This window comes from Salmo trutta, unplaced genomic scaffold (assembly GCF_901001165.1).
Source record: "Salmo trutta unplaced genomic scaffold, fSalTru1.1, whole genome shotgun sequence".
NCBI classification, from domain to species: Eukaryota; Metazoa; Chordata; class Actinopteri; order Salmoniformes; family Salmonidae; genus Salmo; species Salmo trutta.
In genome coordinates, this window is record NW_021823115.1 from 614136 (window position 1) to 640280 (window position 26145).

A 26145-nucleotide genomic window follows, 5' to 3' on the forward strand; every position below is an offset into this window, starting at 1 on the left:
CATACAATCAATGATGCAGTAGAAAAAAATAAGACTATATACAATGTGAGCAAATGATGTGAGATAAGGGAGGTAAAGGCAAAAAAATGCCATGGTGGCAAAGTAAATAAAGTATGGCAAGAAAAACACTGGAATGGTAGATTTGTAGTTTGAAGAAAGTTAAAAGTTAAAATATAAATAATATGGTGCAAAGGAGCAAAATAAATAAAATAAATAAATACAGTAGGGGAAGAGGTAGTAGTTTGGGCTAAATTAAAGATGGGCTATGTACAGGTGCAGAGATCTGTGAGCTGCTCTGACAGCTGGTGCTTAAAGCTAGTGAGGGAGATAAGTGTTTCCAGTTTTAGAGATTTTTGTAGTTCGTTCCAGTCATTGGCAGCTGAGAACTGGAAGGAGAGACGACCAAAGGAGGAGTTGGCTTTAGGGGTGACCAGAGAGATATACCTGCTGGAGCGCGTGCTACAGGTGGGTGCTGCTATGGTGACCAGTGAGCGGAGATAAGGGGGGACTTTACCTAGCAGGGTCTTGTAGATGACCTGGAGCCAATGTGTTTGGCGACGATTATGAAGTGAAGGCCAGCCAACGAGAGCATACAGGTCGCAGTGGTGGGTTGTATATGGGGCTTTGGTGACAAAACGGATGGCACTGTGATAGACTGCATCCAGCTTGTTGAGTAGGGTATTGGAGGCTATTTTGTAAATGACATCGCCGAAGTCGAGGATTGGTAGGATGGTCAGTTTTACGAGGGTATGTTTGGCAGCATGAGTGAAGGATGCTTTGTTGCGAAATAGGAAGCCAATTCTAGATTTCACTTTGGATTGGAGATGATTGATGTGAGTCTGGAAGGAGAGTTTACAGTCTAACCAGACACCTAGGTATTTGTAGTTGTCCACAAATTCTAAGTTAGAACCGTCCAGAGAAGTTATGCTGGATGGGCGGGCAGGTGCAGGCAGCGATCGGTTGAAGAGCATGCATTTAGTTTTACTTGTGTTTAGGAGCAGTTGGAGACCACGGAAGGAGAGTTGAATGGCATTGAAGCTCGTCTGGAGGGTTGTTAACACAGTGTCCAAAGAAGGGCCAGAAGTATACAGAATGGTGTCGTCTGCGTAGAGGTGGATCAGAGATTCACCAGCAGCAAGAGCGACATCATTTATGTATACAGAGAAAAGAGTTGGCCCAAGAATTGAACCCTGTGGTACCCCCATAGAGACTGCCAGAGGTCCAGACAGTAGGCCCTCCGATTTGACACACTGAACTCTGTCAGAGAAGTAGTTGGTGAACCAGGCGACGCAATCGTTTGAGAAACCAAGGCTACTAAGTCTGCCGATGAGGATGTGGTGATTAACAGAGTCAAAAGCTTTGGCCAGGTCAATGAATATGGCAGCACAGTATTGTTTCTTATCGATGGCGGTTACGATGTCGTTTAGGACCTTGAGCGTGGCTGAGGTGCACCCATGACCAGCTCTGAAACCAGATTGCATAGCGGAGAGGGTGCGGTGGGATTCGAAATAGTCGGTAATCTGTTTGTTGACTTGGCTTTCGAAGACCTTAGAAAGGCAGGGTAGGATGGATATAGGTCTGTAGCAATTTGGGTCAAGAGTGTCACCTCCTTTGAAGAGGGGGATGACAGCAGCTGCTTTCCAATCTATGGGAATCTCAGACGACACGAAAGAGAGGTTGAACAGGCTAGTAATAGGGGTTGCAATAATTTCGGCAGATAATTTTAGAAAGAAAGGGTCCAGATTGTCAAGCCCAGCTGATTTGTAGGGGTCCAGATTTTGCAGCTCTTTCAGAACATCAGCTGAATGGATTTGGGAGAAGGAGAAATGGGGAGGCTTGGGCGAGTAGCTGTGGGGGGTGCAGTGCTGTTGAATGCAGTAGGGGTAGTTAGGTGGAAAGCATGGCCAGCCGTAGAAAAATGCTTATTGAAATTCTCAATTATAGTGGGCTTATCGGTGGTGACAGAGTTTCCTATCCTCAGTGCAGTGGGCAGTTGGGAGGAGGTGTTCTTATTCTCCATGGACTTTACAATGTCCCAGAACTTTTTAGAGTTGGAGTTGCACGAAGCAAATTTCTGTTTGAAAAAGCTAGCCTTGGCGTTTCTAACTGCCTGTGTGTATTGGTTTCTAACTTCCCTAAAAAGTTGCATATCGCGGGGGCAGTTTGATGCTAATGCAGAACGCCACAGGATATTTTTGTGTTGGTTAAGGGCAGTCAGGTCTGGGGAGAACCAAGGGCTATATCTGTTCCTGGTTCTAAATTTCTTGAAAGGGGCATGCTTATTTAAGATGGAGAGGAAGGCATTTAAAAAAAATAACCAGGCATCCTCTACTGACGGGATGAGGTCAATATCCTTCCAGGATACCAGGGCCAGGTCGATTAGAAAGGCTTGCTCGTTGAAATGTTTCAGGGAGCGTTTGACAGTGATGAGTGGAGGTCGTTTGACCGCTGACCCATTACGGGTGCAGGCAATGAGGCAGTGATCGCTGAGATCTTGGTTGAAAACAGCAGAGGTGTAATTAGAGGGCACATTGGTTAGAATGATATCTATGAGGGTGCCAGTGTTTGCGGCTTTGGGGTTGTACCTGGTGGGTTCATTAATAATTTGTGTGAGATTGAGGGCATCAAGCTTGGATTGTAGAATGGCTGGGGTGTTAAGCATGTCCCAGTTTAGGTCGCCTAGTAGCACGAGCTCTGAAGATAGATGGGGGGCAATCAGTTCACATATGGTGTCCAGAGCACAGCTAGGGGCCGAGGGGGGTCTATAGCAGGCGGCAACGGTGAGAGACTTGTTTTTGGAGAGGTGGATTTTTAAAAGTAGAAGTTCAAATTGTTTGGGTACAGACCTGGATAGCAGGACAGAACTCTGCAGGCTATCTCTGCAGTAGATTGCAACACCGCCCCCTTTGGTCGTTCTATCTTGTCTGAAAACGTTGTAGTTAGGGATGAAGATTTCACAGTTTTTGGTGGACTTCCTAAGCCAAGATTCAGACACAGCTAGGACATCCGGGTTGGCAGAGTGTGCTAAAGCAGTGAATAAAACAAACTTAGGGAGGAGGCTTCTAATGTTAACATGCATGAAACCAAGGCTATTACGGTTACAGAAGTCATCAAAAGAGAGCGCCTGGGGAGTAGGTGTGGAGCCAGGCACTGCAGGGCCTGGATTCACCTCTACATCCCCAGCGGAGCAGAGAATAATAAGTATGAGGGTACGGCTAAAAGCTATAAGAATTGGTCGTCTGTGACGTCCAGAATAGAGAGAAAAAGGAGCAGGTATCTGGGGGCGATAAAATAGCTTCAAGGTATAATGTACAGACAAAGGTATGGTGGGATGTGAGTACAGAGGAGGTAAACCTAGGCATTTAGTGATTATGAGAGAGATATTGTCTCTAGAAACATCATTGAAACCAGAAGATGTCATAGCATGTGTGGGTGGAGGAACTGAGAGGTTGGATAAGGTATAATGAGCAGGGCTAGAGGCTCTACAGTGAAATAAGCCAATAAACACTAACCAGAACAGCAATGGACAAGGCATATTGACATTAAGGAGAGGCATGCTTAGCCGAGTGATCAGAGGGTCCAGTGAGATTCAGACAGCTAGCCGGATCAACACCCTCCCTATCTTTCTGTAGTCTCTCCAATCAGATGGATCAACACCCTCCCTGTCTTTCTGTAGTCCAATCAGATGGATCAACACCCTCCCTGTCTTTCTGTAGTCTCTCCAATCAGATGGATCAACACCATCCCTGTCTTTCTGTAGTCTCTCCAATCAGATGGATCAACACCCTCCCTGTCTTTCTGTAGTCTCTCCAATCAGATGGATCAACACCCTCCCTGTCTTTCTGTAGTCTCTCCAATCAGATGGATCAACACCCTCCCTGTCTTTCTGTAGTCCCTCCAATCAGATGGATCAACACCCTCCCTGTCTTTCTGTAGTCCCTCCAATCAGATGGATCAACACCCTCCCTGTCTTTCTGTAGTCTCTCCAATCAGATGGATCAACACCCTCCCTATCTTTCTGTAGTCTCTCCAATCAGATGGATCAACACCCTCCCTGTCTTTCTGTAGTCCAATCAGATGGATCAACACCCTCCCTGTCTTTCTGTAGTCCCTCCAATCAGATGGATCAACACCCTCCCTGTCTTTCTGTAGTCTCTCCAATCAGATGGATCAACACCCTCCCTGTCTTTCCCTAGTCTCTCCAATCAGATGGATCAACACCCTCCCTGTCTTTCTGTAGTCCCTCCAATCAGATGGATCAACACCCTCCCTATCTTTCCCTAGTCTCTCCAACACTTCTAGATCTACTATTGGAGGTGGGAGGAGCCATGGTGGATTTACAGGAACAGCAATATTGACTCTTTGCATCAACTTCATGTAATTGTCAATAAAAGCCTTTGACACTTATTAAATGCTTGTAATTATACTTCAGTATTCCATAGTAACATCTGACAAAAATATCTAAAGACACTGAAGCAGAAAACTTTGTGGAAATTAATATTTGTGTCATTCTCAAAAACATTTGTCCACGACTGTAAGTTAACCCAGCCTTAACTATTGCCCTTTTCACCTCTGCCGTGCCACATTCAACGCATCATTTACATCCTCCCTCCTATCCAGCACTCCAGGATGCTCCTCCTCTCTTCTTCTTCTTCTCTCTCTCTCCCTCCCTCCCGTTCCTCTGACAAATTTGCTGAGCTATGCACTTAGACAAACGCTTTGGCCATCATATCTCTCTGCCTTCTCCTCGCCTGTTACTGCCACATCCTTCCCACTCGTCAACACTGGATAATCCCCACTCCCTTCTGACCCCACTCATCCTTTTAATAATCCACCACACTTCTCCCACAGGTGTGTCACCCTTCCAATGGTGTCACAGAACCCGATGCCTATGTGACCTCTTTGCAATGACTGGTGGTTCTGGGGGGGAGGGGGTTCCCCAGACTCTGTCCTGGGTGTACGTTTTGGCTGATTAAAATAATAACATTGTAGTAATTTATCAGATGCTCTTTTCCAGAGCGACTTACAGTAGTGAATGGATACATTTCAGACATTTTTTCTCCATACTGGTCCCCCGTGGGAATCGAACCCACAACCCTTTGCATTGCAAACATCATGCTCTACCAACTGAGCCACAGGGGACCCCAACCAACTCATAATCAAGCTTTGATTATTTGAATCAGCTGTGTAACGTTAGAGCAACAACCAAAACGTGCACCCAGGACCGGGTTTGGGAACCCCCCTGGTGTAGATGACGTAGATCCCCCCCACCACCACCACTCAGTCGGTGGCTGTCAGGTTGAGGCTAGCCAGCTAACTTACCATTGACAACGATAACATTCAAAACTATTTTCGCGCAAGACAGAAATAGCCAAAATACCAAAATGGATCAACAGTTTGAGGAAATTGATTCGTCTGGACAGTGGCAAAACCTTTATAATGTAAGTTGGGCATTCAATGTGTTTATTTTTTGGGGGGTTGCTAACCTAGCAAACGTTAGCTAGCCAATTTAGTTAGCAACATAGCTATCTGCCGGTTACTAGCTAGCAATTATGCACATTATCCATCATACTAGCTAGCTCAAAACGATGTAATTTTAACGGTATATTGAATGGATAATACTAGTCAAACTGGTGTTGATCCTGAAAGATAAACGAAGCTTTACAGATAAAGAGTCAGACTTCCGGGAAACGTACATCAACATTAGCTTGCTAGCCTGTTTCTGAGAAATAGCAAAGACTTCCTGTAATAGTATGTGCGCATGTGTTGCCAATGTCATATCTTGGAAACTGGACAGGTTACAGTGAAGTGGATGTCTGGAACACAAGTTAACTACTACCTATATAACTACTACCTATATAACAACCTACTATATAACTACCTACTATATAACTACCTACTATATAACTACCTACTATATAACTACCTACTATATAAATACCTATATAACTACCTACTATATAACTACCTACTATATAACTACCTACTATATAACTACCTACTATATAACTACCTACTATAACTACCTATACTAACCTACCTATATAACTACCTACTATATAACTACCTATATAACTACTATATAACTACCTACTATATAACTACCTATATAACTACCTATATAACTACCTACTATATAACTACCTATATAACTACCTACTATATAACTACCTACTATATAACTACCTGTATAACTACCTACTATATAACTACCTACTATATAACTACCTACTATATAACTACCTATATAACTACCTACTATATAACTACCTATATAACTACCTACTATATAACTACCTACTATATAACTACCTATATAACTACCTATATAACTACCTACTATATAACTACCTATATAACTACCTATATAACTACCTACTATATAACTACCTATATAACTACCTACTATATAACTACCTATATAACTACCTACTATATAACTACCTATATAACTACCTATATAACTACCTATATAACTACCTACTATATAACTACCTACAAACTACCTACTATATACCTAACCTATATAACTACCCTACTATATAACTACCTACTATAACTACCTACTATAAACTACCTACTATATAACGACCGATATAACAACCTACTTATAACTAACCTATATAAACTAACCTACTATATAACTAACCTATATAACTACCTACTATAATAACTACCTACTATATAACTAACCTACTTTAACTACATACAAATAAAAACTAACCCTACTATAAACTAACCTACTATATAACTACCTACTATATACTACCTACTATATAACTACCTACTATATAACTACCTACTATAAAACTACCTTACTATATAAACTACCTACTATAGACTAACCTACTATATAACTACCTACTATATAACTACCTACTAATACTAAACTAAATATAATAACCTAGCCTATATACTAACGATAACACCTTACTTATCAACTACCTATATAACTACCTATATAACTACCTACTATATAACTACCCTACTATATAACTACCTATATACTACCTACTATATACTAACCTACTATATAACTACATACGATATAACACCTATATAACCACCTACTATATAACAACCTATATAACTAACCTACTAGATAACTACCCTACTATAATAACGACCTATATAACTACCCTATATACTACCTATATAACTACCTACCTATATAACTACCTACATATAAAGCAATAATATATACTACCTACTTAGACTACACTATAATACTACCTACTATATACGACCTACTAAATACTACCTCTATATAACTACCTACTAGAATAACTACCTAGATAACTACCTACGAGATAACTACCTAATTATATAACTACCTATATAACTACCTATATAACTACCTCCTATATAACTACCTACTATATAACTACCTATATAACTACCTATATAACTACCTATATAACTACCTACTATATAACTACCTATATAACTACTATATAACTACCTACTATATAACTACCTATATAACTACCTATATAACTACCTACTATATAACTACCTACTATATAAATACCTATATAACTACCTACTATATAACTACCTATATAACTACCTACTATATAACTACCTATATAACTACCTATATAACTACCTACTATATAACTACCTATATAACAACCTATATAACAACCTATATAACTACCTACTATATAACTACCTATATAACTACCTACTATATAACTACCTATATAACTACCTACTATATAACTACCTACTATATAACTACCTACTATATAACTACCTATAGGCAGGATTATAGACAGTTATAGCAGAGGGTCTAGGCTAGGGACATGATATATGTTATAGACAGTTATAGTAGCGGTATACCCCGTAGTAAGCTGACCTTGCTAATTAGTTAGGTAGTGTATACCCCGTAGTAAGCTGACCTTGCTAATTAGTTAGGTAGTGTATACCCAGTAGTTAGCTGACCTAGCTAATTAGTTAGGTAGTGTATACCCCGTAGTAAGCTGACCTTGCTAATTAGTTAGGTAGTGTATACCCAGTAGTAAGATGACCTAGCTAATTAGTTAGGTAGTGTATACCCAGTACCCAGTAGCAAGCTGACCTAGCTAATTAGTTAGGTAGTGTATACCCAGTACCCAGTAGCAAGCTGACCTAGCTAATTAGTTAGGTAGTGTATAGCCAGTAGTAAGCTGACCTAGCTAATTAGTTAGGTAGTGTATACCCAGTAGTAAGCTGACCTAGCTAATTAGTTAGGTAGTGTATACCCAGTAATAAGCTAACCTAGCTAATTAGTTAGGTAGTGTATACCCAGTAGTAAGCTGACCTAGCTAATTAGTTAGGTAGTTAATACCCAGTAATAAGCTGACCTAGCTAATTAGTTAGGTAGTGTATACCCAGTAGTTAGCTGACCTAGCTAATTAGTTAGGTAGTGTATACCCAGTAGCAAGCTGACCTAGTTAATTAGTTAGGTAGTGTATACCCAGTAATAAGCTGATCTAGCTAATTAGTTAGGTAGTTAATACCCAGTAATAAGCTGACCTAGCTAATTAGTTAGGTAGTGTATACCCAGTAGTTAGCTGACCTAGCTAATTAGTTAGGTAGTGTATACCCAGTAGTTAGCTGACCTAGCTAATTAGTTAGGTAGTGTATACCCAGTAGTAAGCTGACCTAGCTAATTAGTTAGGTAGTGTATACCCAGTAATAAGCTGACCTAGCTAATTATTTAGGTAGTGTATACCCAGTAATTTATTTTTTTATTTTTTATTTATTTCACCTTTATTTAACCAGGTTAGGCAAGTTGAGAACAAGTTCTCATTTACAATTGCGACCTGGCCAAGATAAAGCAAAGCAGTTCGACAACATACAAAAACACAGAGTTACACATGGAGTAAAACAACATACAATCAATGATGCAGTAGAAAAAAATAAGACTATATACAATGTGAGCAAATGATGTGAGATAATGGAGGTAAAGGCAAAAAAATGCCATGGTGGCAAAGTAAATAAAGTATGGCAAGAAAAACACTGGAATGGTAGATTTGTAGTTTGAAGAAAGTTAAAAGTTAAAATATAAATAATATGGTGCAAAGGAGCAAAATAAATAAAATAAATAAATACAGTAGGGGAAGAGGTAGTAGTTTGGGCTCAATTAAAGATGGGCTATGTACAGGTGCAGTGATCTGTGAGCTGCTCTGACAGCTGGTGCTTAAAGCTAGTGAGGGAGATAAGTGTTTCCAGTTTTAGAGATTTTTGTAGTTCGTTCCAGTCATTGGCAGCTGAGAACTGGAAGGAGAGACGACCAAAGGAGGAGTTGGCTTTAGGGGTGACCAGAGAGATATACCTGCTGGAGCGCGTGCTACAGGTGGGTGCTGCTATGGTGACCAGTGAGCGGAGATAAGGGGGGACTTTACCTAGCAGGGTCTTGTAGATGACCTGGAGCCAATGTGTTTGGCGACGATTATGAAGTGAAGGCCAGCCAACGAGAGCATACAGGTCGCAGTGGTGGGTTGTATATGGGGCTTTGGTGACAAAACGGATGGCACTGTGATAGACTGCATCCAGCTTGTTGAGTAGGGTATTGGAGGCTATTTTGTAAATGACATCGCCGAAGTCGAGGATTGGTAGGATGGTCAGTTTTACGAGGGTATGTTTGGCAGCATGAGTGAAGGATGCTTTGTTGCGAAATAGGAAGCCAATTCTAGATTTCACTTTGGATTGGAGATGATTGATGTGAGTCTGGAAGGAGAGTTTACAGTCTAACCAGACACCTAGGTATTTGTAGTTGTCCACAAATTCTAAGTTAGAACCGTCCAGAGAAGTTATGCTGGATGGGCGGGCAGGTGCAGGCAGCGATCGGTTGAAGAGCATGCATTTAGTTTTACTTGTGTTTAGGAGCAGTTGGAGACCACGGAAGGAGAGTTGAATGGCATTGAAGCTCGTCTGGAGGGTTGTTAACACAGTGTCCAAAGAAGGGCCAGAAGTATACAGAATGGTGTCGTCTGCGTAGAGGTGGATCAGAGATTCACCAGCAGCAAGAGCGACATCATTTATGTATACAGAGAAAAGAGTTGGCCCAAGAATTGAACCCTGTGGTACCCCCATAGAGACTGCCAGAGGTCCAGACAGTAGGCCCTCCGATTTGACACACTGAACTCTGTCAGAGAAGTAGTTGGTGAACCAGGCGACGCAATCGTTTGAGAAACCAAGGCTACTAAGTCTGCCGATGAGGATGTGGTGATTAACAGAGTCAAAAAAATAGTAATAAGTAATAAGCTGACCTAGCTAATTAGTTAGGTAGTGTATACCCAGTAGTTAGCTGACCTAGCTAATTAGTTAGGTAGTGTATACCCAGTAGTAAGCTGACCTAGCTAATTAGTTAGGTAGTGTATACCCAGTAATAAGCTGACCTAGCTAATTAGTTAGGTAGTGTATACCCAGTAATAAGCTGACCTAGCTAATTAGTTAGGTAGTGTATACCCAGTAATTAGCTGACCTAGCTAATTAGTTAGGTAGTGTATACCCAGTAATAAGCTGACCTAGCTAATTAGTTAGGTAGTGTATACCCAGTAATAAGCTGACCTAGCTAATTAGTTAGGTAGTGTATACCCAGTAGTTAGCTGACCTAGCTAATTAGTTAGGTAGTGTATACCCAGTAGCCAGTAGTAAGCTGACCTAGCTAATTAGTTAGGTAGTGTATACCCAGTAGTTAGCTGACCTAGCTAATTAGTTAGGTAGTGTATACCCAGTAGTAAGCTGACCTAGCTAATTAGTTAGGTAGTGTATACCCAGTAATAAGCTAACCTAGCTAATTAGTTAGGTAGTGTATACCCAGTAGTAAGCTGACCTAGCTAATTAGTTAGGTAGTTAATACCCAGTAATAAGCTGACCTAGCTAATTAGTTAGGTAGTGTATACCCAGTAGTTAGCTGACCTAGCTAATTAGTTAGGTAGTGTATACCCAGTAGCAAGCTGACCTAGTTAATTAGTTAGGTAGTGTATACCCAGTAATAAGCTGATCTAGCTAATTAGTTAGGTAGTTAATACCCAGTAATAAGCTGACCTAGCTAATTAGTTAGGTAGTGTATACCCAGTAGTTAGCTGACCTAGCTAATTAGTTAGGTAGTGTATACCCAGTAGTTAGCTGACCTAGCTAATTAGTTAGGTAGTGTATACCCAGTAGTAAGCTGACCTAGCTAATTAGTTAGGTAGTGTATACCCAGTAATAAGCTGACCTAGCTAATTATTTAGGTAGTGTATACCCAGTAATTTATTTTTTTATTTTTTATTTATTTCACCTTTATTTAACCAGGTTAGGCAAGTTGAGAACAAGTTCTCATTTACAATTGCGACCTGGCCAAGATAAAGCAAAGCAGTTCGACAACATACAAAAACACAGAGTTACACATGGAGTAAAACAACATACAATCAATGATGCAGTAGAAAAAAATAAGACTATATACAATGTGAGCAAATGATGTGAGATAATGGAGGTAAAGGCAAAAAAATGCCATGGTGGCAAAGTAAATAAAGTATGGCAAGAAAAACACTGGAATGGTAGATTTGTAGTTTGAAGAAAGTTAAAAGTTAAAATATAAATAATATGGTGCAAAGGAGCAAAATAAATAAAATAAATAAATACAGTAGGGGAAGAGGTAGTAGTTTGGGCTCAATTAAAGATGGGCTATGTACAGGTGCAGTGATCTGTGAGCTGCTCTGACAGCTGGTGCTTAAAGCTAGTGAGGGAGATAAGTGTTTCCAGTTTTAGAGATTTTTGTAGTTCGTTCCAGTCATTGGCAGCTGAGAACTGGAAGGAGAGACGACCAAAGGAGGAGTTGGCTTTAGGGGTGACCAGAGAGATATACCTGCTGGAGCGCGTGCTACAGGTGGGTGCTGCTATGGTGACCAGTGAGCGGAGATAAGGGGGGACTTTACCTAGCAGGGTCTTGTAGATGACCTGGAGCCAATGTGTTTGGCGACGATTATGAAGTGAAGGCCAGCCAACGAGAGCATACAGGTCGCAGTGGTGGGTTGTATATGGGGCTTTGGTGACAAAACGGATGGCACTGTGATAGACTGCATCCAGCTTGTTGAGTAGGGTATTGGAGGCTATTTTGTAAATGACATCGCCGAAGTCGAGGATTGGTAGGATGGTCAGTTTTACGAGGGTATGTTTGGCAGCATGAGTGAAGGATGCTTTGTTGCGAAATAGGAAGCCAATTCTAGATTTCACTTTGGATTGGAGATGATTGATGTGAGTCTGGAAGGAGAGTTTACAGTCTAACCAGACACCTAGGTATTTGTAGTTGTCCACAAATTCTAAGTTAGAACCGTCCAGAGAAGTTATGCTGGATGGGCGGGCAGGTGCAGGCAGCGATCGGTTGAAGAGCATGCATTTAGTTTTACTTGTGTTTAGGAGCAGTTGGAGACCACGGAAGGAGAGTTGAATGGCATTGAAGCTCGTCTGGAGGGTTGTTAACACAGTGTCCAAAGAAGGGCCAGAAGTATACAGAATGGTGTCGTCTGCGTAGAGGTGGATCAGAGATTCACCAGCAGCAAGAGCGACATCATTTATGTATACAGAGAAAAGAGTTGGCCCAAGAATTGAACCCTGTGGTACCCCCATAGAGACTGCCAGAGGTCCAGACAGTAGGCCCTCCGATTTGACACACTGAACTCTGTCAGAGAAGTAGTTGGTGAACCAGGCGACGCAATCGTTTGAGAAACCAAGGCTACTAAGTCTGCCGATGAGGATGTGGTGATTAACAGAGTCAAAAAAATAGTAATAAGTAATAAGCTGACCTAGCTAATTAGTTAGGTAGTGTATACCCAGTAGTTAGCTGACCTAGCTAATTAGTTAGGTAGTGTATACCCAGTAGTAAGCTGACCTAGCTAATTAGTTAGGTAGTGTATACCCAGTAATAAGCTGACCTAGCTAATTAGTTAGGTAGTGTATACCCAGTAATAAGCTGACCTAGCTAATTAGTTAGGTAGTGTATACCCAGTAATTAGCTGACCTAGCTAATTAGTTAGGTAGTGTATACCCAGTAATAAGCTGACCTAGCTAATTAGTTAGGTAGTGTATACCCAGTAATAAGCTGACCTAGCTAATTAGTTAGGTAGTGTATACCCAGTAGTTAGCTGACCTAGCTAATTAGTTAGGTAGTGTATACCCAGTAGCCAGTAGTAAGCTGACCTAGCTAATTAGTTAGGTAGTGTATACCCAGTAGTTAGCTGACCTAGCTAATTAGTTAGGTAGTGTATACCCCGTAGTAAGCTGACCTAGCTAATTAGTTAGGTAGTGTATACCCAGTAATAAGCTGACCGAGCTAATTAGTTAGGTAGTGTATACCCAGTAATAAGCTGACCTAGCTAATTAGTTAGGTAGTGTATACCCAGTACCCAGTACTAAACATTTCTAAGAGGTCGATAGGTAACTTGTTTGTTAGTTCTCTTACTGCAGATGTCTGCTTGGTTAGTCGCTGTATAGATCGTCAGACCTGGTCACATTTCAACGACAGTCATTGGCTGGTATTCGTTCTCATGTTTTTCCTCAGGAAATCCGAAGCCAAGCCAGTGACTACTCATATCAGACGGCAAAACGTCCAGAGAATCAGAACCGAAACCGGTACAGAGACGTCAGCCCCTGTGAGTATTTCTGTCTGTGCAACTATCGTTCATGAAGTAGCCTTACGCTGGTCGTCGTTGGGATGAACGTTTTGCAACTTGACGATTCGCAATAGTTTTTTAATTTACACGTTTTAAATATCTTTCGTCTCTTGTTTCAGATGATCACAGTCGCGTTAAACTTGAGAACTCTGAAAATGACTACATCAATGCAAGTTTAGTCATGGTGGAGGAAGCTCAAAGAATCTATATCCTGTCTCAGGTCAGTACATACAAGTAGTGAAGCCCAAAGAATCTATTTCCTGTCTCAGGTCAGTACATACAAGTAGTTAGGTCATGGTGGAGGAAGCCCAAATAATCTATTTCCTGTCTCAGGTCAGTACATACAAGTAGTTAGGTCATGGTGGAGGAAGCCCAAAGAATCTATATCCTGTCTCAGGTCAGTACATACAAGTAGTTAGGTCATGGTGGAGGAAGCCCAAAGAATCTATATCCTGTCTCAGGTCAGTACATACAAGTATCTCAGACGTTTCCGTTCGTTATGTACTGATCATTTGAAGTGAGATTTTCTCTAAACACGTACTAAGGATTGTGGATGTATATTTTGAAGGTTGGTCTGTGTTTCAGTTGGTGATGAAGCAGTGTGTTGTGTTTTCTCCCAAAGGGCCCCCTGAAGAACACCTGCAGTCACTTCTGGTTGATGGTCTGGGAGCAGAACTCCAAAGCTGTTATAATGCTGAACAGAATCATAGAGAAAGGGTCTGTAAGTAGCCTACATACATGTTATAATGCTGAACAGAATCCTACATAAATGTTTTAATGCTGAACAGAATCCTACATAAATGTTATAATGCTGAACAGAATCCTACATAAATGTTATAATGCTGAATAGAATCCTAGAGAAGGGATCTGTAAGTAGCCTACATAATGCTATAATGCTGAACAGAATCATAGAGAAAGGGTTTGTAAGTAGCCTACATAAATGTTATAATGCTGAACAGAATCCTACATAAATGTTATAATGCTAAACAGAATCCTAGAGAAGGGGTCTGTAAGTAGCCTACATAAATGTTATAATGCTGAACAGAATCCTAGAGAAGGGGTCTGTAAGTAGCCTACATAAATGTTATAATGCTGAACAGAATCCTAGAGAAGGGATCTGTAAGTAGCCTACATAAATGTTATAATGCTGAATAGAATCATAGAGAAAGGGTCTGTAAGTAGCCTACATAAATGTTATAATGCTGAACAGAATCCTACATAAATGTTATAATGCTGAACAGAATCATACATAAATGTTATAATGCTGAACAGAATCATAGAGAAAGGGATCTGTAAGTAGGCTACATAATGTTATAATGCTGAACAGTGAGGACCACCACACTCTAGGCCATACAACCAAGTGAGGACCACCACACTCTAGGCCATACAACCAAGTGAGGACCACCACACTCTAGGCCATACAACCAAGTGAGGACCACCACACTCTAGGCCATACAACCAAGTGAGGACCACCACACTCTAGGCCATACAACCAAGTGAGGACCACCACACTCTAGGCCATACCATCCCATCAAGTGTTCAGGTTGGGCCAATCACTAATGTATTGTCCCCCCCCCCCAATAGGAGAAGTGTGCTCAGTACTGGCCTACAGCTGAGGGACACCAGTTGTCTTATACAGACACAGGGTTTGTTGTGACGCTGGTGAAGGAAGAGGACATGTCCTACTACGTCATACGAGTGTTGGAGCTGAGGAACACCGAGGTGAGTTTCTACGTCTCCGTGGACGTCTCCGTTGTCACGAGGAAGTTGTTGTTATTAAATCACATGCCTTGTCCAGACAGGAGAAACCAGAGAGATATACCACTTTCACTACACCACCTGGCCTGACTTCGGCGTCCCAGAATCCCCAGCCTCTTTCCTCAACTTCCTGGTTAAGGTGCGGGAGTCTGGCTCATTGGGGCCGGAGCATGGGCCCTCCGTGGTCCACTGCAGCGCTGGGATTGGACGCTCAGGGACCTTCTCATTGGTTGACACGTGTCTCATTCTGGTAACCTCAATACTTCCTGTTTTACATTGTTATTGAATTCCCTGCTTGGTATGAAAGTAGACTAGCGTCCTGTTCAGGGTCTGTGATTGGACATTAAGCTGGTCTCGGACAGGGCTTTACTACTTGGTATGAAAGTAGACTAGCGTCCTGTTCAGGGGCTGTGATTGGACATTAAGCTGGTCTCGGACAAGGCTTTACTACTTGGTATGAAAGTAGACTAGCGTCCTGTTCAGGGTCTGTGATTGGACGTTAAGCTGGTCTCGGACAAGGCTTTACTACTTGGTGTTTCACATCAGCTTCCTGGTCAAACTGTATTTCTATTTATTTATTTATTTATTTCACCTTTATTTAACCAGGTATTTATATATTATATGTATAACCCTTTATTTAACCAGGTAGGCTAGTTGAGAACAAGTCCTTTATTTAACCAGGTAAGCTAGTTGAGAACAAGTCCTTTTTTTAACCAGGTAGGCCAGTTGATAACAAGTTCTCATTTACAATTGCGACCTGGCCAAGATAAAGCAAAGCAGTTCGAAATGGGGGTAAGGCAATAAATAGGCCGTAGTGGGTAAATTATTACAATTTAGCAGATTAACACTGGAGTGATAGATGAGCAGATGATGATGTGCAAGTAGAGATACTGGGGTGCAAAAGAGCAGAAATAAATAACAATATGGGGATGAGGTAGTTGGGTGGGCTATTTACAGATGGGCTATGTCTCCAGTCTAAATTCACTGTTCAGCATTATGTAGAACAGCCCGTCTTCACTCGTCCCTGATGTCGAAGGTGACGTCATTCTCTCTCTCTCTCTCTCTCTCTCCCTCTCTCTCTCTCCGGTGTAGATGGACAAGAGGAAGGACCCGTCGTCAGTAGACATCCAGAAGGTTCTGCTGGACATGAGGGAGTACCGGATGGGTCTGATCCAGACTCCTGACCAGCTACGTTTCTCCTACAGGGCCGTCCTGGAGGGAGCCAAGAGCATCATGGGAGACTGCTCCGTACAGGTAACACCGCTGCTAACCCTAACCACACACCTAGCTAGCTGGGGGAGCCAAGAGCATCATGGGAGACTGCTCCGCGCAAGCGCATTTCGTGACAAAAAATGTCAAAATATTCCATTACCGTACTTAGAAGCATGTCAAACGCTGTTTAAAATCAATTTTTATGCAATTTTTCTCGTAAAATAGTGATAATATTCCAACCGGGCAACGTTGTATTCATTCAAAGGCTGAAAGAAAAAAATGGAGAATTCTCGTGAATGCGCATCTCCAGTGCCACTGTCCCCAGGCTGACCACTCACAAACTCTCCTGCTGTTCTTCGCCCAGAGACAGCAGACACCCCATTCCACTTTCTGGCGGCTTTAGAGAGCCAATGGAAGCCTTAGAAAGTGTCACGTTACAGCACAGATGCTGTATTTTCGATAGAGATGCAACAGAAGGAGAACAAATTGTCAGACAGGGCACTTCCTGTATGGAATCTTCTCAGGTTTTGGCCTGCCATATGAGTTCTGTTATACTCACAGACACCATTCAAACAGTTTTAGAAACTTTAGAGTGTTTTCTATCCAAATCTACTAATTATATGCATATTCTCGTTTCTGGGCAAGATTAGTAACCAGTTTAAATCGGGTACGTTTTTTATCCGGCCGTGCAAATACTTCCCCCTAGCCCCAACAGGTTTTAAGTACTGTCCTGTCTGTCTGTATGAGGAGCTGTTGGTCATTAACTACTGTCCTGTCTGTCTGTCTGTCCAGAGCCAGTGGAGAGAGCTGTCCAGAGAGGACAGAGCGACCGTGTGTCAATCACCACCTGCCCCCCCTCCCAGGTCTCTCTCCGACGCCCCCGCCCCCCCTCTTTCCCCGCCACGCCCTCTAGATGCCCCCACCCCCCCTCTACCCCCGCCACGCCCTTCAGACGGCCCCGCCCCCCCTCTACCCCCGCCACGCCCTTCAGACGCCCCCGCCCCTCCTCTACCCCCGCCACGCCCATTAGACGCCCCCTCCCCCCCTCTACCCCCGCCACGCCCATTAGACGCCCCCACCCCCACGTCCCCCAGTTGGCCCTCAGAAAAGCCCAACGGCCAGCCACTGCCCTGTGTGGAGCCTGAGGCTGTGGCGTTGTCCAGAGAGGACCGGACGTCAGGAGACGGGACAGATCCAGACAGCTCAGAGAAGGACCTGGCGGAGGTGCCAAGGTCAGTACACCTCGAGGTGTATTCCCCTCTACTGCTTCTTTCTATTGTCTGCTTAACTCCCTCCTTCTGAAGCTGGCTGTGGACCTTTAGTGCTGGACAGACTGGTTAGATGGCATTCAATTAGGACCCTTCCAGACTCACATGTTTAGATGGCATTCAATTAGGACCCTTCCAGACTCACATGTTCAGATGGCATTCAATTAGGACCCTTCCAGACTCACATGTTTAGATGGCATTCAATTAGGACCCCTTCCAGACTGACATGTTCAGATGGCATTCAATTAGGACCCTTCCAGACTCACAGGTTTAAGAGGCATTCAATTAGGACCCTTCAAGACTCACATGTTTAGATGGCATTCAATTAGGACCCTTCCAGGCTTGCACGTTTAGATGGCATTCAATTAGGACCCTTCCAGACTTGCATGTTTAGATGGCATTCAATTAGGACCCTTCCAGACTTGCATGTTTAGATGGCATTCAATTAGGACCCTTCCAGACTCACATGTTTAGATGGCATTCAGTTTGGACCCTTCCAGACACATGTTTAGATGGCATTCAGTTAGGACCCTTCCAGACTCGCATGTTTAGATGGCATTCAATTTGGACCCTTCCAGACTGACATGTTTAGATGGCATTCAATTAGGACCCTTCCAGACTCACATGTTTAGATGGCATTCAATTAGGACCCTTCCAGACTGACATGTTTAGATGGCATTCAATTAGGACCCTTCCAGACTCGCATGTTTAGATGGCATTCAGTTAGGACCCTTCCAGACTCACACGTACAGAAGGCATTCAGTTAGGACCCTTCCAGACTCGCATGGTTAGATGGCATTCAATTAGGACCCTTCCAGACTCACATGTTTAGATGGCATTCAATTAGGACCCTTCCAGACTCACATGTTTAGATGGCATTCAGTTAGGACCCCTTCCAGACTGACATGTTTAGATGGCATTCAATTAGGACCCTTCCAGACTCGCATGTTTAGATGGCATTCAATTAAGACCCTTCCAGACTCACAGGTTTAAGAGGCATTCAATTAGGACCCTTCCAGACTCACATGTTTAGATGGCATTCAATTAGGACCCTTCCAGACTTGCACGTTTAGATGGCATTCAATTAGGACCCTTCCAGACTTGCATGTTTAGATGGCATTCAATTAGTACCCTTCCAGACTCACATGTTTAGATGGCATTCAGTTTGGACCCTTCCAGACTGACATGTTTAGATGGCATTCAGTTAGGACCCTTCAAGACTCGCATGTTTAGATGGCATTCAATTAGGACCCTTCCAGACTCACATGTTTAGATGGCATTCAATTAGGACCCTTCCAGACTCACATGTTTAGATGGCATTCAATTAGGACCCTTCCAGACTCGCATGTTTAGATGGCATTCAATTAGGACCCTTCCAGACTCACACGTACAGATGGCATTCAATTAGGACCCTTCCAGACTCACACGTTTAGATGGCATTCAGTTAGGACCCTTCCAGACTCGTATGTTTAGATGGCATTCAATTAGGACCCTTCCAGACTCGTATGTTTAGATGGCATTCAATTAGGACCCTTCCAGACTCGCATGTTTAGATGGCATTCAATTAGGACCCTTCCAGACTCACATGTTTAGATGGCATTCAATTAGGACCCTTCCAGACTCGCATGTTTAGATGGCATTCAGTTAGGACCCTTCCAGACTCGCATGTTTAGATGGCATTCAATTAGGACCCTTCCAGACTCGCATGTTTAGATGGCATTCAATTAGGACCCTTCCAGACTCACACGTACAGATGGCATTCAATTAGGACCCTTCCAGACTCGCATGTTTAGATGGCATTCAGTTAGGACCCTTCCAGACTCGTATGTTTAGATGGCATTCAATTAGGACCCTTCCAGACTCGTATGTTTAGATGGCATTCAATTAGGACCCTTCCAGACTCGCATGTTTAGATGGCATTCAATTAGGACCCTTCCAGACTCGCATGTTTAGATGGCATTCAATTAGGACCCTTCCAGACTCGCATGTTTAGATGGCATTCAATTAGGACCCTTCCAGACTCGCATGTTTAGATGGCATTCAATTAGGACCCTTCCAGACTCACATGTTTAGATGGCATTCAATTAGGACCCTTCCAGACTCACATGTTTAGATGGCATTCAATTAGGACCCTTCCAGGCTCACATGTTTAGATGGCATTCAATTAGGACCCTTCCAGACTCGCATGTTTAGATGGCATTCAGTTAGGACCCTTCCAGACTCGCATGTTTAGATGGCATTCAATTAGGACCCTTCCAGACTGTTTAGATGGCATTCAATTAGGACCCTTCCAGACTCACATGTTTAGATGGCATTCAATTAGGACCCTTCCAGACTGTTTAGATGGCATTCAATTAGGACCCTTCCAGACTCACATGTTTAGATGGCATTCAATTAGGACCCTTCCAGACTGTTTAGATGGCATTCAATTAGGACCCTTCCAGACTCACATGTTTAGATGGCATTCAGTTAGGACCCTTCCAGACTCATGTTTAGATGGCATGCAGTTAGGACCCTTCCAGACTCACATGTTTAGATGGCATTCAGTTAGGACCCTTCCAGACTGTTTAGATGGCATTCAGTTAGGACCCTTCCAGACTGTTTAGATGGCATTCAATTAGGACCCTTCCAGACTGTTTAGATGGCATTCAGTTAGGACCCTTCCAGACTTCTCTGTCCATGTAATGAAACCCTCATCTTATTATCTAATTCCAGCCTGAGGAAGAGACACAGGAAGGAGCGTATTGCCAGCACGGCCAAGAAGCTTCACCTGATGAAACAGAGACTGACGGACACAGAGAGGCAGAGAGAACGCTGGTTGTACTGGAGACCTATCCTGCTCAACATGGGGGCTGGAGCTGCCGTGGCCTTGGGTCTAGTGGTGGTCTGGATCTTTTCCCAGTGATACCCCCCCTCCCTCTGTTTGAGCTGCCGTGGCCTTGGGTCTAGTGGTGGTCTGGATCTTCTCCCAGTGATACCCCCCTCCCTCTGTTTGAGCTGCCGTGGCCTTGGGTCTAGTGGTGGTCTGGCTCTTCTCCCAGTGATACCCCCCCTCCCTCTGTCTGAGCTGCCGTGGCCTTGGGTCTAGTGGTGGTCTGGCTCTTCTCCCAGTGATACCCCCTCCCTCTGTCTGAGCTGCCTTGGGTCTAGTGGTGGTCTGGCTCTTCTCCCAGTGATACCCCCTCCCTCTCTGACTCTTCTTTTTTGCACCAGTACCTGGGACACGGTACCCCCCCCCCCCTCTCTCTCTCTCTGTAGGTACATTCTCATGGTCTGTTTGTGCATAACAGGACTATTTATTTCTACAGGTCAAAACCAAGGTTCGGGTCAATTCCATTTTGATTCCTGTCATTCAGGAAGTTCACTGAAATTCCAATTTCAATTCGCTTCAAGCTTTTTTTCTTTTTTTTTTCTTCAATGATTTAACATTTCGAATGTAGTTTTACTTTCTGAAGAATTGAAATGTTGTTGAGCTCAACCCTGGTGAACAGATCAGAGCACTAGATCAAACCGTCCCGGTGGATATTTTGTTTCCTGTTAAAGATCTTCATGGTAACATCTTCTCTCAGTCTGTTTGGTTCTCCAGTTAGCAGAACCTGATGAATGTACTGTCTGAACCTCCCACCCTCCCCCCCATATGCCGCAGCAACAGACATGATGAGCAAAAGGCTCAGGACGAAACAGCAAAAGGCTCAGGACGAAACAACAAAAGGCTCAGTACAGAACAACAAAAGGCTCAGTACAGAACAACAAAAGGCTCAGTACAGAACAACAAAAGGCTCAGTACAGAACAACAAAAGGCTCAGTACAGAACAACAAAAGGCTCAGTACAGAACAACAAAAGGCTCAGTACAGAACAACAAAAGGCTCAGTACAGAACAACAAAAGGCTCAGTACAGAACAACAAAAGGCTCAGTACAGAACAACAAATCATTTTGCCGTTTTGCTTTTCTTCCAGTCGTTCTTTATTTCATTTTAAAAGGTCAGGTTTTTTTTCATTGATTTGATTGATGTACATATTTTGACATGAAGTAATTCAAAGGCTGTTTTTCACCTTTTTTGATCCTTCAATAGAATGGTTTTATCTAGTTGGAGTATTATTCATCTGATTCAGAATGACCTGGCTGGCTGACTGACTGACTGACTGACTGGCTGGCTGGCTGACTGGCTGATGCCCAGCAGACAGTAAGGAGAAGTGATGTTAAGCAGTAGCCTTGGTCTCTGTGTTGCAGCATGGACAGAGAAACTCCTCTCTGTGTGTGTGTGTGTGTGTGTGTGTGTGTGTGTGTGTGTGTGTGTGTGTGTGTGTGTGTGTGTGTGTGTGTGTGTGTGTGTGTGTGTGAGTTCATGTCAGAAATGAGCCTGTCCTGCAAGCTTATGGAGCCACAGGGACCAATGTAAAGACTCTATGTTCGTAGTGCAAATCCCAGGTTTGGTGGTCAAAGCGCCTGTCAGTCCAAGGTGAAGGAAATTAACGTTGTTGAAAGCAAGCTAGGTAACAATATATGATATGGATGTATCTTTTAGTTTGTTGCTTTTTAACCCCCCCCCCCCCAATACTTGAATGTGCCTTTACGATAATCCCAGGGTTATTTTCCATAGTAACGTGACGGGGAACGGATCACGTTCTTTGCTAATAGGACAGAGTTTACGTCGTATGACCCTGAAGAGTTTACGTCGTATGACCCCGAAGAGTTTACGTCGTATGACCCTGAAGAGTTTACGTCGTATGACCCTGAAGAGTTTACGTCGTATGACCCTGAAGAGTTTACGTCGTATGACCCTGAAGAGTTTACGCCGTATGACCCTGAAGAGTTTACGCCGTATGACCCTGAAGAGTTTACGTCGTATGACCCTGGAGAGTTTACGTCGTATGACCCTGAAGAGTTTACGTCGTATGACCCTGAAGAGTTTACGTCGTATGACCCTGAAGAGTTTACGCCGTATGACCCTGGAGAGTTTACGCCGTATGACCCTGAAGAGTTTACGTCGTATGACCCTGAAGAGTTTACGTCGTATGACCCTGGAGAGTTTACGTCGTATGACCCTGAAGAGTTTACGTCGTATGACCCTGAAGAGTTTACGCCGTATGACCCTGAAGGGTCGTTGTCCTGTATACTGTTGATGAATCAAATCGGAATGTATGGTCGTACGGCCCACAGGTGCGTACCAAATGTGTCGTTAGCATGTACTAAACCCCTAGGATGACATGTCTTCTTTATGTCATCCTAGGCACTAAGTCCTTGTGATAGAATGACTCATTGGTTACGTTCTCAATGGTGCCCTATTCTCTTTATAGTGCACTACTTTTTGCAAAGGGCTCTGGTCTAAAGTAGTGCACTATATAGGGAAAAAGGTTTGCCATAGGGCTCTGGTCAATAGTAGTGCACTATATAGGGAAAAAGGGTGCCATTTGGGACTCAAACATTGTGATGACACTGGACGATCCTCCACCATTGGTTATGGTTTAAGGTTTAGGCAGGGAATACTGGCCTCAGTAAATACTGGCCTCAGTAATACTGGCCTCAGTAATACTGGCCTCAGTAATACTGGTCTCAGTAAATACTGGTCTCAGTAAATACTGGTCTCAGTAAATACTGGCCTCAGTAAATACTGGACTCAGTAAATACTGGCCTCAGTAAATACTGGCCTCAGTTAATACTGGCCTCAGTAAATACTGGCCTCAGTAAATACTGGTCTCAGTAATACTGGTCTCAGTTAATACTGGCCTCAGTAAATACAGGCCTCAGTAAATACTGGCCTCAGTTAATACTGGCCTCAGTAAATACTGGCCTCAGTAAATACTGGTCTCAGTAATACTGGTCTCAGTTAATACTGGCCTCAGTAAATACAGGCCTCAGTAAATACTGGCCTCAGTAAATACTGGCCTCAGTAATACTGGCCTCAGTAAATACTGGCCTCAGTAAATACTGGCCTCAGTAATACTGGCCTCAGTAATACTGTCCTCAGTAATACTGGTCTCAGTAAATACTGGTCTCAGTAAATACTGGTCTCAGTAAATACTGGCCTCAGTAAATACTGGACTCAGTAAATACTGGCCTCAGTAAATACTGGCCTCAGTTAATACTGGCCTCAGTAAATACTGGCCTCAGTAAATACTGGTCTCAGTAATACTGGTCTCAGTTAATACTGGCCTCAGTAAATACAGGCCTCAGTAAATACTGGCCTCAGTAATACTGGCCTCAGTAAATACTGGCCTCAGTAATACTGGCCTCAGTAAATACTGGCCTCAGTTAATACTGGTCTCAGTAAATACTGGCCTCAGTAAATACTGGTCTCAGTAATACTGGTCTCAGTTAATACTGGCCTCAGTAAATACAGGCCTCAGTAAATACTGGCCTCAGTAATACTGGCCTCAGTAAATACTGGCCTCAGTAAATACTGGCCTCAGTAATACTGGCCTCAGTAAATACTGGCCTCAGTAATACTGGCCTCAGTAAATACTGGCCTCAGTAATACTGGCCTCAGTAAATACTGGCCTCAGTAAATACTGGCCTCAGTAATACTGGCCTCAGTAAATACAGGCCTCGGTATATACTGGCCTCAGTAATACTGGCCTCAGTAAATACAGGCCTCGGTATATACTGGTCTCAGTAATACTGGACTCAGTAATACAGGCCTCAGTAATACTGGCCTCAGTAAATACAGGCCTCGGTATATACTGGTCTCAGTAATACTGGTCTCAGTAATACAGGCCTCAGTAATACTGGTCTCAGTAATACAGGCCTCGGTATATACTGGTCTCAGTAATACAGCCTCAGTAATACAGGCCTCAGAACAGCATGGACCATATCATTCCATTTGTTTGTTGTTTCCCATTCAGGTGAGTTTTGTGAAACTGTGGAGCTGCAGTTAGAACAGATAAAAACAACCTGAACTTGTTCAATAAAATGTATTTTTTTATAACCGAAACATGCTTATGGCTGAGTTGGTCCGTTTTCAATCAGTGATGCCTCTAGTCTTAGAAGGAACTGAAATCTCGTGTTTATATAGAAGGGAGGGAGAAGGGAGAGATGTGATTGTATACAAATGTAAGCGAGGTTTGCAAATTGACCGCAAGAAGCCAAAACAGATAATGTTTGACTAAAACATAATTTCAGTCTACAAATGATTTGTAATTATGTTCCATCCCTCCTCCCCCTCTCCGACCATCCAGCTGCTGAACCTAATTGATGATCTGTCCTCTAGACTATGTCCCAAAATGACTACATTTAGGAAGTAGACCTCGTCTTGTTTCATCTGTGCTTGACAAAAGGTTAAAGTGCCCCCCCCCCCTCCTCCCTCCCCCATAATTCCATCCTCCCTCTCCGCTGTCTCAGCCTCTATCTGATGGCTGGAATCTGGTTGATCACAGTGATTTCATTGTGGTTTATGATGTGAATCAATGCAGGTACAACGAGAGACCACTCATGCCACATTCCCAGGAATGTATTCAAGTGTTTCTAGAAGAGGCCTTTTTTTTGGTCATACATCCAGTAATTTCGTTTTTCTCCAGCCGCGTAGCCAGCAGCATCCATTTGCCCCACGCAGGACCGCTGAGTTTGTCACGGCTGTTTGAAGGATCGGACCAAAATGCAGCGTGTTCGTAGTTCCACATATTTATTAAACGTGAAACTAAATGCAATACACTTAAATACTTGAAAACACAAAAACAACAAACCGTGATGCAGAGAGGAGAACATACTACTCAAAAGATAATCACCCACAAACAGGAAGAGAAAAACCCCTACTTAAATATGATCTCTAATCAGAGGCAATGAGGATCAGCTACCTCCAATTAGAGATCAACCCCAAACAATCCCAACATAAAAGTAGACAAACTAGAACTTAAACATAGAAATAGAAAACATAGAACACCCCCTGTCACGCCCTGCCCTACTCTACTATAGAAAATTACATCTTACTAGGGTCAGGACGTGACGAGTTATTATTATCTGGGAAGAACTGTCATTTGATTTGCAGTAAGGTTCTGGGAAATACAGTTCTCTCATCTAAACAAGGACGGCGTATTTCTCTGCTTGTAAAATGGTTTGTGGGGTTCAATAATGTGCTTGTCTTTTTTTATACTATGATTTATTAAAACATGAACTGATGCAGTGGAGAGGTTTAAAGATCTTTTAAAAACAGTTATGGCATTTGATTTATTATAAGAGTCCTGACTTGGGGAGTATGAAACCGTTTTAAATGTCAGTATGAAACATTTAAAGCAATGATATGTAGATAAACATGTTTATACACAG

General features: G+C 42.8%; 1 protein-coding gene across 1 annotated transcript; it reads left to right on the plus strand.

Annotated features, from left to right (window-relative positions):
* Positions 1-5242: 5242 nt before the first annotated feature.
* On the plus strand, positions 5243-24817 carry LOC115188996 (tyrosine-protein phosphatase non-receptor type 2-like). The gene is made up of 9 exons (XM_029747808.1): positions 5243-5441; positions 13535-13625; positions 13766-13866; positions 14269-14367; positions 15231-15368; positions 15445-15654; positions 16497-16658; positions 17409-17848; positions 20600-24817. Exons 1-9 carry the CDS (start codon positions 5385-5387, stop codon positions 20787-20789), a joined length of 1488 nt encoding a protein of 495 aa, XP_029603668.1. The 5' UTR covers positions 5243-5384; the 3' UTR covers positions 20790-24817.
* The last annotated feature ends 1328 nt before the right edge of the window (positions 24818-26145 follow it).